This window comes from Muscardinus avellanarius, assembly GCF_963383645.1.
Source record: "Muscardinus avellanarius genome assembly, chromosome: 9".
Taxonomy (NCBI): Eukaryota; Metazoa; Chordata; class Mammalia; order Rodentia; family Gliridae; genus Muscardinus; species Muscardinus avellanarius.
The window spans coordinates 91,808,070-91,820,270 of NC_137795.1; the positions used below are offsets into that span (position 1 = coordinate 91,808,070).

At 52.2% G+C, this 12,201-nt stretch overlaps 1 protein-coding gene across 1 annotated transcript in view; it reads right to left on the reverse strand.

Moving 5' to 3' along the window:
- Window positions 1-12,201, reverse strand: part of PLXNA4 (plexin A4) — a gene marked incomplete at both ends in the record, with an annotated part of 373,504 nt that overhangs the window by 64,453 nt on the left and 296,850 nt on the right. Inside the window, 3 exons of the mRNA XM_080701735.1 lie at window positions 302-453; window positions 4,169-4,359; window positions 4,771-4,867. Of these exons, the coding sequence (XP_080557861.1) occupies window positions 302-453; window positions 4,169-4,359; window positions 4,771-4,867 (440 nt within the window). The remainder of the gene's footprint in view (window positions 1-301; window positions 454-4,168; window positions 4,360-4,770; window positions 4,868-12,201) is intronic.

The following is a 12,201-nucleotide window of genomic DNA, read 5'->3' on the forward strand; positions in this document are numbered from 1 at the left end:
CGAGGTGAAATTTTTACACCATGAAACTTTTGTTTCATGCCCACAAAAACTATTAAAAATATCACATAAAGTTACCTTCAGCCTTTGTGGGTAAGGTGTATGAGAAAAGTGAATTTCTTATTTAGACTTGAATGTCATCTTCAAAATATCCCATTATGTACATGCAAATATTCAAAAATATAAAAAAAATCTAAAATTCAAAACACTCCTGGTCTCAAGTATTTTGAATGGGGGATACCCAACCTTCACTGATGTAGCCTCCCTCCCCGGGGCTCTTTCCGGCATCTCAGGTTCCACTTACTGCTCTGCAGGGATGTAGCCATCCACCAAAGGACTGCACTCCACGCCGGCCACCTTGACGTGGGAAGCGATGTCCCGGAATTCCAGGCCCAGGTTCTCCCCTCGGATGGTGACCTTGGTGCCCCCTTCCCGGGGGCCAGTCACTGGGATTATCTGCCGGGAGGAAGAGAGGTAATGTTAAAGCTTCAAGGGCCCTGACACTCACTTGCTGATGGGGCCAACGGAGGCTGCTGATTCTTCTCTCAGCTGTGCCGGATTCCTGGAGCAGGTCCAAGTCCACTGGAGCATATGAGGTCTGGGGCTGTCAATGGGCCACAGCCTTGGGTAAAGCTGCCCGTGTTCGGAGCCTCTCGTGTATCTTTCTGCCTCACAGAAGAGGAGATGCGGGGATGGAGCATTACTGCAATGTCGCTTGGTGATTTATAGAAAATTGGGATTAAAGCCTTCCAACATTTGCTCCTATTGTTTCTACTCTCCAGGAAAATATAACCTTTCAGTCATCCCTCAGCCCCCATTCCTGGGATCACCTCACCCATCTTTTGGGGTCCTTCTCAAATGTCATTTTCTGGTGTCCAGATATTCTCTCTCTCCATTGGAATTCCCACGTACCTCCTCTTGCTACTGTCATGACAAAAGTTCCGAGTGCCTGGTTCCTCATCCTTCCCATCTCTAGCCCCTCCTCTTTAGAGCTTCTGGGAATGGGACCGTGTTCCAAGTTCCATTAGTCTTGTAGCCTTGGCACCGCCCACACCATATTTATATGGTGAGCTGTAACTGTTTTGAAAACCACACATAGCCAAGCATCTTTCTGGACTTATAGGAGCGTTCATGATAGCCTTTGACCTCAGGGTTTGGCTTGGTTTCCTAGGACGATGGGTTTCATTTGGACTTTGGTACCCTGCTCAGAATGACTGTTTCCCCACCAATGTCTTCATCAGTGTTAAAACCCACGATTGGAACATTAGGACTTGACAACCAAGGGCTTGCTTTGAGGTGGGGGCCAAGTACAATTGGCACCATTTAGCTGTGACCTCCCACAGTTTGTATACCAAGGCAGGTCTTCCTTCCACCCCTGGGCCTTCTGAATCCAATCCCTGGGTCTTGGGCTATGCCAAAGGGAGCATAATGGCAGGATCTTCTTGCCCTTCCAGTGTGTCCCACCTAGGAAGGGTCACAACTGGGGTTCCATCTTGGGGTAAGAGCGAAAATAGGGAAGAAGGCCCCAGGATGGGCTGCCCCCAGAAGACAGCTTGGTGGGGAGAGGCTGCTTGCCTGTGCTAACCCAGCTGCCTCCTGCCTCTTACATATCCTGTGTGGTCATGCATGTTTGTGAGGCAGTGCATACATGCGTGTGCAGGTTTGCATAGACACATTCCTCCTGTGGTGGGAAACACTTCCTTGGTGACTCAGGCCACTCCTGTGCAGGGGAGGTGTGCGGATGTGGGGGAAGGAGGGAAGGGTGTCCAGATTCCTCCCAAGTGCCCCAGTGCCTACTCACACCATAGGTCCACAGTGTGGCCTTTAGCACTGGGCAGTGGGGTCTGCATGAGATTCCAGCCCTGGCTTGTCGTCCTAGACAAAGAGTTGTATCTCTAGCCTAGTCCCGGTCCCCCAGAGGGCTGATGCCAGGATGGAAGAAGCAAATAGCTTCCATTGCAGAGAGATTTGTTTAATTTTCTGCCTCTTCTCTGTGATTTTCTTGGACTCAGGCCAAGAAGACAGCAAGTCACACGTGAGCTGCCACGCTATGTGGTCCCAGGACGGCTTCTCCTTAGGGGAACAGGAGGGAGTGTGGTTGTGGGTAGGAGGGGTGGGATGGACTGGGCTGGGAGGGAGGGTGAGCAGCATGGCCTGGGCACAGAGGCAGGGGCAGTGGGGGGGTGCGTCCACTGCCTTCCTGCTCAGGTCTGTAGGTTAATGTGCCAGTATGTCCCCCTGTTTGTGCTGTTTTGATTTCTCTTCAGTAGGAGACTGGCATGGAGGCTGAGAGCAACACCAGGAATGGGTGGGCAATGGGGCTGAGGAGCAGGGCATATTGTGAGGGCCACCCTGAGGGTCACTGTGCTGGCCACGGCTGAGACCTTCCTGCCTCAACATACCCCCGGTGGGTGGTGAGTGAGTGTGGGTATGCTGACCTTCCATTGCAGTGGAGGACATGAATTCAGGAGCCAGGAGACCTGAGAGTCAGGACCATATTTTTATACTCTGGGGACAGCAAATATGCACTTCTGAACACTGTTCCTTTATCTAAGAAAGTGATAATAAACCTGGATTTGATTGGTGTCCTGGATTAAACTTTGTCCTTCTCGTGGAAGACCTTGCTAACCCTTAGTAGGGTCCTCAGTCAAGTTTAAATGAGGTCATGAGGGTGGGCGTTAGCGCAGGACAGCCAGTGTCTTTATAAAGAGGGGAAATTAGAGTACACAGAGAAACACTTAGACGGAAAATGATGGGAAGGCACGCAGGGAGAAGTTGGCCACCTACAAGCCAAGGACCTTGGGACAGGTCCTTGCTCCTGGTACCACCTACCCACTGACCCCTGACCTTGGACTCCTCCCTCCAGATAGTGAGGATGTAGATTTCTGTCGTAGGCCGCCTGGTTTGTGATCCTCTGTTAGCAAAGTTTGAGGAACCCCAATGCGACAGCGATGCAGTGAGACTGGAGAGGGATGTGGGAACTGTGTAAACTTCAAAGCGCCGCACACACACGTGGTCCATGACTGAGGCTCTGTGGTTAGATGATCAGATACTGTGTGCATCCGTAAAACTGTGAAGCTGGGCACTGGTTTGTTCTCGCTACTTACTGAGGAAAACACTGAGCTGTTTTCTTCCCTCTCTTCCTCATCAGGCTCATTATCATAATCAGCATTAACAATGGCAAAGAGACATTGCACACCTATGAGGCGCTAAGTCCTGTGGTGGAAGAGACACGCAGCCCCCCTCCTTTATTTTAAGAGGAGAGCAAGGAACCCTAGCCATAGTAGGAAGTGGAGCCCAAGTGGCCTTTCCACCAGGAGTAGCTCCCGAAATACACCCCAGGGGTGGCGATTTCCTGGGTATGGACATCCTTGCAATGATTTTAACAAGGAAGATAAACAAGGAGGAGGAAGAGGCCAAAGAGGTTCCAGAAGCCCAGCACTGAGCTAAGTAAGCATTTTGCATGTAAAGTACATTCTCATACAATCCTTGCAGCTGCCCCGTGAGATGGATGTTTAGACCCAGTGCATAAGAGAGGAAGTCGTGGCATAGAGGTAATGATGAATTAGCCACAGGTACCAGCAGCTGGCTTGCAGACCCTGTTCTCTGTGTCCCGGATGTCTACATGATTGGCTCTACCCTGGCACTCTCTGGGTCTTGGCTCTACCTCTTGTGCCCTGGTGTCCTCCTGAACTGTGCCCAAACCCGTTTCTGCTCCTTCAGCTTAGGTCTTGCTCTGGGTGAGACCTGAGGCCTCTCTATTGTGACCTGGTCTCCCTCCTCAGGGTTGGGCACTACCCCAGGTTGCCTGTGCAACCTCTGTTCATTGGCTACTGCTGAAGATATTTCATAGCCTTGCAGCCCAGACTCTTAGAGACACAGAGAGTCCTTTCTGACACAGCTTACATGGGGACTCCTGCAAGGCAATCAAGCCACTCTCTGCACCAACCTCCCTTGGTAAGGGTCTAAGAACCAAGTCTCAGCTTCTGGGAGAGATGGGAAGGAAAATGAGGATGAGCTCAGCCAGTCAGGGCATCCAAGTCCACCTAGTGACTGCAGGGGCGACGGGCCCCATGGCCAGGCAGGGCTGCCAGGGCTCTGGTCCCCTGGCAGGATGTAGCACAGCAGTCTGGAGTGTGCTCAATGGGGCTGGAAGCCCGGCCCCGCTTACCTCCGTGATGCGGGGGTTCGTGCACTTGCTGTTGGCACCCGACAGCTCCAGCCACCGGCTCTCGTGCGCAGGGCAGTGCTGGCGCAGGGTGCACTGGCCGGGGCTCTGGCACCAGCCACACTCGAAGTCTGGGTCGGCCTTGAGGCACAGGCCGCAGCTCTCACGCATGGCTCCACACTTGTAGAGGTAAACTGCAGAAGGCAAGAGGGAGAGGCGCTTGGGGGGACAGCAGGGACCAGGGAGCTGGAGCAGGAGCTCAGTCCCAGGCTGGGATGAGCGGACCCAAAGGCAGTTCTGCCTCCTTGGCCATGCAGAGAAGACTGAAACAGAACCCCCGGCCTGAGCAGAGGAACAGAATAGGGAAGCCAAGGGTCTCCATTCCCTTAGAAAGTCTTCCTGCAAGTCCACCTGCTCCCCTCCCCTCCCCTCCCCTCCAGAGGCCAACAGCCTGCCGTGAGTGCCCAAGAAGCCACAGGGAAGTGTGGGATGACGAGACTTGGAGCCCTGGGGAGGACAACTATTCAGAGGTGGGAGTGGAATGAAGCCTGCCAAGAACGTAGGGCTTCTCTGATCCACCCCCCACCAGCCCCAGCCCCTCACACCTTTATTCTGAGCAGGGTTGTCGATGTTGAAGTGCCCATTCCACACGACCGTCAGCTCCACGGGCAGGTTGTTGATCTCCATTCCTTCATAGGAATACTGCAGCGATGCCAGGAGGTGGGGGAGAGAAGAAAGCCTGTCACAGAGCTTTCCAGCAAGGCCTGAATGCTGAGCCTGGGGCCCTTGAGCATATGCAGTATGGGGACTGGCTGCACGGGTGTGTAAGTGTGCATGTAAGCATGTATGCATCCATGGATACACAGTGTGTACAGCAGCATGGAGGAGCAGAGGGCAGAAGACGGAGCAGGGAGTGGGGCCAGGCCTCCATGGCTCACCTGTGTGGCAGGGTTCATGCCTATGGTCTCAGTGAGGAGGTTGGCTGAGGCAAGAGGCCTCGTCCCCCAGCTGGGCTTTTTCAAGGAATCTCACCCAAGGGAGAAGCCCCCTTTCTCCCTGGTCAGTTAGGCCCTGCCAGGCCTGCACCTACACTGGGGAACTCTCAGTTCTAGGAAATGTTCAGGGTACGTGCACATTTGACCCAGAGAGAGCTGATCCATCCCCAGGCAGGGGAGTGGGTCCAGGGAGCAGGAATGAAGAAGGTGTTGCGCCCCTAAGGGGATGAGAGGATGAGGGTAAGGGAGCAGAGGGCCAGGTGGGAGCTTAGGAGAAGGGCAGCAAATCCTGCAGGCACCCTGGAGGCCAAGCCTAGGAATCTGGGTGATGCTCTCAAGGCATTCAGCGCCTTAAAGTGAGCACAGCCCCAGCTTCCTGCGGTGCTACTGTCTTGGGTACCGGGGCTGCCTCTGCACCTGCACAGGGTCCCCTCATCCTGCTTTCCTGCCCAGCTTCTCTAAGGACTTGCTGCCCACCTGGCTGGGACCTGTCTAAGAGTTGGGATCTGGGGGAGGGGAGAAGTGCTGACTCCAGGATGAAGTGACTAGGCAGACCCGTCTTGCCTCTGACAGCAGATGCTTCTCAGGGTCCAGAGAAAGGAGGTGAGCAGAGGGAACACGGAGCCTGGGCAGCATTTTCAGTCCCCGTCCGGTGACTTTTTCATTATTCCATGAGACTCTGCCCGCCACGGGGGATGGGATGGAGGAATAGAATTGAGACCGCTTTTCTGTACAGGAGAGGCTGAGGCCTGGTAATTTGTTGAAAGGAGTTCATGCAGGAGACTTTAATTTGAAGTTTTGTTTGCAAAGCCAAAAGTCCTTTTAGCTCAGAGTTAAGGTTTTGAGGGGGCTGATCTGGTGGGGGTATCGCTGAATGTCGCAGGAGGCTACTGCAGTTCTCCCTTCTCCAACCTAGCCACAGACCTTCATCGAGGGGAGGGGGAGACAGCCACAGCCTCATTGGATGCTGGCCTGAGGGGATCTCAGGGTGAGGTTCGTGCCTATTCATAGAGGTGGTATAATCCTCAGTCCAAGTAATCTCCCTGAGTCCCTGAGATACAGAATGTACCTTGATGTGACTGTGCTGGATGCTGTCCTGAACAGCGACATAAGGGATATATAGAGTATGTGATATAAGACTTCTCTGGGCTCTACCCTAATATCCAAACCCGTTAACTCCCTGGCAACATATGTCCAGGCCATGAAGCGTGTTGTTTTCCCCAAGAGAAGTGGTTTGTAATCTCCCACCCATACCCTCCCAGAATCCCTCTTGTGACTACTGCCACCTGGGCCCACAGATTAAGCAAAGTCCCCCAGACCTACAGAAGTGATGGCAGGGACTCTGGTCATTGCATAGCTCAGTACAGTACTCTGCCCTTATCCACAGGGGATATATATCAAGAGCCCCGGTAGATGCTTGAAACCTTGGCTAGCACCAAACCATATATATATATATTTCCTGTATGTATATACCTATGATAGTTTAATTTATAAATGAGATTAATTTAAAAATTAGATATATCAAGAGATTAAAAGAGAACAATTATTATAACGTATTATAGTCAAAATTACATGAATGTGGTGGCCTCTCCTACTAAGTGAGTGATGGGCAAGCAGCATATACAACATGGATACACTGGACAAAGGGGTGATTCATGGCCCAGGTGGGATGGTGAGGGATGACTTGGGATTTCAACATGCTATGTAAAAGTGCCGGCCACTTAACACTTAGGAATAGTTGATTTCTGGAATTGTCCATCTAATATTTTTAGGCTGGGGTTGACTGTGGTTTAACTGAAACCGTGGAGTGATACTGTGGACACAGAGGGAGCACTGTAGTCAACTCCCAGAGGTTAAGTCTCCACATAAGATGAGGCTGGGTCATCCCACGCTGCCCTCAACTTTCTCACAAACCTCTCCTGCTCTGACCATACAGAGTAGCCGAAGGATCCACATCGGGGTTGAGAAGCAGATTCTAGGTCCCACCCCAGAACTGCTGGGTTTGACTCTCTGGGGATAGGGAACAAGTTGAAAGATTTCCTCTATGATTCTAGTACTGACCAAGTTCCAGAGTCTTTGAGGAACGGGGAGGCGGGGGAGGTGGGTAGGAGCAGGTACTGTACCTCCCTTATGTGAGAAAAAGAGCCAGTACCCTTGCAGGCCTCCCTGCCCATCTCCTCCCCCAGCCAGATTTGACCTCTTCCCAGCCTTCCATCTTCCCCATCCGAGGCCAGGCCGGTGGGGAAGGTCAGAGCCTCAGGCTCCCAGCTAGAGGGCTGTGGGTGAGGCTGGCTGCTCCAACTTGGCTACACATGTCTGACCACCAGGAGGCAGTGCTGGGGCAGCAGAAACCACCCTCTGGAGGGATGGGGGAGAGGTGAGCGCAGGACTGTGCCCCTCAGCCTGGTCTGGCTGGGGCCCAAATAGAGCTGGTGAGCACTGGGGACAAGTTAGCCACATCTCAACAGAACCTTCAGGCTGCTCTCAGGAAGGTTCTGAAAGTCCTTAGAGAGGCAGGCAAGAAATTCTGCATGGGCTTGTGTGTGTCTGTGCGCAAATATGTGTGCACATGCTAATTCAAGAAAAGTTAGTACACACATCTGTACATGTGCGCCTGTAAATGTGTGTGCGTTCATGCACACACACACACACACACACACATACACACACATATACATACAACTACAAAGTGGTTCTCTCTGTGAACAGCTATGTAAACATGAGCAAATGATCCAGGTTTCAGGTTCCCCATTTATAGAGTGGGGATTAAGAAACAGTACACACCACCCAGGATCATCGTGAGGATTCTAGATAACGCAGACAGAGACGCTCTGAGCATCGTGCCTGCCACAGAGTCTAAGCTCCCAAATATTCTGGTGTAATTTCATCGATGTGTACGCACCTGGGGATGCTCTGTAGAACTGTATTTGTGTTGCCTGTGTTTATGTTTATGTGTAATAATAACAGCATCCATGTACTGAGTATTTATGTGCCAGACACCTGTTACATATGGGGATGCTGCGTATACGTGAGGATGCTCATATGCTCTGGCGCATGCGTGTGTGTGTGTGTGTGTGTGTGTGTGTGCATGCGTGCGGATATTTTTCTTTTGAAGAAAATTGAAAACAAAAGAGACTTAAAGGATCCAATATGCTGGGCTTTGCTTTTTCGTTCTCTCTGTAGTCCAGGGATCATAGCTACGAGATATTGTACAAGTCATTAACCCCAGATGCTCCCTACCGCCTTCTTGGTCTCTAGGGAAGTTGCTGTCATTCAGGAGACCCTCTCTCCCTGGATGACCTGCATCTGCTCAGCATGGGTGGGGCTCCTGTCTCTACTCACAGCCGGGAAGCTTGGACCACTGGCTCCCATCCCCCAGGGCTCCCTGGCCTCCGGTCCACTTAGCATTTATATAGCTCTCTGTAATCAGCAGACAGTTAATCTGCACAAAGCCCAGCACTGAGCAGGACGGGTCACAGGCTCCTGGAAGTCGGGAGGTTAAGTGTCTCAATCAAGGTCTGGCACACCGCGGCTGGGCTAATGGATGACTCTACTCGTTACCTACGGGGAAGTGTGACCCTCAGCTTCTCCTCCGTCTAAAGCGGAGAAGATCCTACATAACTGAGACACTCCCGCCTCCACACATCCCCTTGTCCTGAGCTCTGAGATCTCTTGCTGGAAAGTTCTGCTATTTATACAAACTAGCCTGAACAACACAACAGGACATAAAAAGCCAGTCAGCGTGCCCAGACTGGAGGCCCCTCGGGGGCTCAGCAGCCCTGTTCTCAGCTGTGGTCCAGGAAGTGGGAAGGACACAAGCTCTCTTTCCAGTGCTCTCTTCATCTCTGTTTTGCACAAAGTAAAGTGCCCAGAGAGAAGGTGAGGCCAGCGTGAGGTGGCGAAGCTGGGAGGGTACCCGTGCCCAAGCTCCCAGCTCTCTAGCCGCCTGATGCCCTCTGCAGCCCCCTGGCCCTCCCGCCTGCCAGAGCCTGTGCGGAGGCTATGGGCTCTATTATTAGCAGCTCTCGACCTTTTCCTGGTCTAAAGTAGGCCACGCACACCCGCAGTGGCTGTCCCTCAGGGCTGGGCTGCCTGTAGCCGGCCCTCTTTCCACCTCTGCCCCTGGGGACTGCAGTCACTGGTCAGGGCCTACTCCTAAACAGCGGGGCTGGAAGCCACCCCACCTGCCCACGGCCCGGCCCTCCCTCCACGGCCCTTTGCACACTGCTCTCCTCGGACACCTCTGTCGCCAGCCTTCTGCCATTGCAGACCCTGGGGTTTCTCTGTTAGATCCTCCTCCTCCCCACACACCAGATTGCTCATGGATTTAAAAAATGAAACAATCTGTTCAGCACACTCCTCCTGGAGGCCATTCAGTGCTTCCTCCCAGGGATAACACCAACCTGGGTAGAAAGTTCTCTGCTGCTGTGTTTTGCCCCACCTTTGATTAAGGGGCGCGTCAGGAAACTGGATTCAAATACTGAATTTGCTTTTTCCTGACTGTGTGATCTGGAGACGATTACTTGCCTTCTCTGGATCTTGAAGCTCCCTCTGTGAACAGGCCTAAGAAAATACTCTCCAAGGTCTATTTCTGCCTGATGGCGTATTTTTCTATAAACACGGAGGAGGGAGTTTGTTTCTGATTAAGAAAGGTTTTTTTGTTGTACTAGGGATTAAGCTCAGGGGCCTTCTACTTCCAAGACACACCCCTAGTCATTTTTTAACTTTTATTTTAAAACAGGGTTTCGCTAAATTGCTGAGGCTGGTCTTAAACACGTGATCCTCCTGTCTCAGCCTAAGTACTGGGATTATGGGTGAGCAGCACCACACCTGACAAGGAAGTTTGTTTTGTTTTGTTTTGTTTAAGAAAGTCACTTGGCAAGTGGCACCCTAGCCAAGGCCAGCAGCATTTCAGTGGGTCCCCACCGTCCCCATCAAAGAGAGGCTCCTCGGAATTCAAAGCTGAGTCCTTCTGAATCACGGGTCCTAGTTGGGAGAGAGGCTCCTTCTGGATTCTCCTGGTTTTGAGGTACCCCTTCTGTTTTCTGATGTCTCAGACTTAACACAATAGAAGGAAAGACTCTCCTACCACTAGGAATGTAGAAATAAAAGTCACGCAGGCACAGTCAGCTCAGGTGCTTTGGGACACCTTCCTGGAGACCTCAACACTGGGCAGAGGCTGAGGACTGCCTCAGCTCCAGTGCACCGCACACCCTCCCAACTCCGGGGAGGGCAGGGCCAGGAGCTTCGAAGCCAAGTCCTGTCCTTGGTGGTTATAGCGTGAGCTCCAGGCCCTGGCCCCATGTCAGGTGTGTCCACACCTCCCCAGGCACTCAGGAACCCTGGGCCAGGGCTGAAGCAGATGGGATTATGGTGTCCTGGCGTATCAGGTTTCCCAGTGTGACTTCCCAGTAAGTAGCTCTGTGACCTCACGCTCTGAAATGCCCAGGATTCCTCTTTGGACAGGCAGATACCACACTGTCTTTGCCTTTTGCCCATGGGTGCTGACTGGGGGGGGGGGCGGTACCATGGACCTGGGGGGACCCCACAGAGGAAGAGATGGCTTCTAGGGATGCTGAGGTGATCATCATGCCCTTGACCTCAGCAGGATCTGGTTTTGTACCCACTTTCACTAAGGGTTCATGGGGCAGGCAGCGCCTGGTCTAGGGAATGCCCAGGATATTCCAGTGCAACCTGCTTCCACTTCTACAGTAATCGGGATGGCAGTGGATCCTACCAAGCTCCTCAGAGGCCAAGTTGGTGTCCAAGGGCCAAGGAAGTTCTGAGCCCAGGGTTTATAGGAACAACTCACACCACTATCTGGAATTGTTCCTTTGTATATTAAACCCAATCTACCTCAGCACAGGTCCCAAGGGCATCCCGTGACACGTGAGTCCTTCTCTCTGGGAACAGAAGCCACAGACTCTGTCCTCTCCCTGACACCTCCTGGGTCCCTGGGGCAGCATCTCCCAGGAAACGAGGCTATTTTCTCCATGATCTGAAATCCCGACTTGCATCTGCTGTGTCAAACATGGGGCCCAGGCTTGCACTCTCCACTGGGACCTTCTTGTTTGTGGGAGAATTATTTGAGCCAAACCCTTGGGGCTGGTCTGCTTGGCCTCGGGATTTATGGGGACGCAGGAGGTGTTTAATATCCCCTTTGCTAGGAGGCTGCAGAAATATGAAAAAGAGCCTGGCTGCCAGAGTTGGTGGTGGAGAGCTGTGCGGACACAGCTGGGGCTCTGGTGGCTGTGCGGGCCTGCTCGTTTTCTGTAATGCCGAGCAGCCTCAGGCAAGCACAAGGACCTCTCTGAGTTCCATTTCCCACTATACTACTTCCAGCAGGAAATGTGGGGTGTTTTCATGAAGTCGTTTATCTGGGACTCTCCTGGTCCTGCATTGCACCCCCAACACAGTCACTACATCTAAATATACAGTCACAACCATGAGGGTGAACGGGGGCCATCATGACGCAGGAGCCTGAATCAGATGGCCCTGCCACTCACGACCCTGGGACCTCAGGCAAGTCATGAACTTTCTGTACAAGGGCAAGTTTCTCTGAAGTAAATGGAGCCTCAGCTTAGGGCTTGCACTTGTTTGGGGATCCCTGGTAAGACTAGCCTGTGAATCTAATTTTGTGTTTATTATATTTCAATCTTTTTTTTTTTTTGGTGGTACTGGGGTTCCTGGAAACCCTTCTATCTCCAGGTTACACTCCCAGACCTATTTTATATTTTATTTGGAAACAGGGTCTCTTAAACCAGCAAGGCTGACTTTGAACCAGCGCGATCCACCTGTCTCTGCCTCCCAAGCGTGGGGATTACAAGCGTGCGCCACCACGCCCGGTTTTATATTTTGATCTTAAAGAAGGTTTCCAAGCTGTATGAGTCTCAGCCACATAAACCTAGACATGGCCCTGCTTCGAGGCCTCTTCTATACAGTGAAGAACCAGGAGGATGCTAACAGTCTGAGAATGTTATGAGTCAGTAAGTCCAATGCTAGTCTCTGAGCATCTGGGCTCATAGAAGTGAGCCCAGAAAG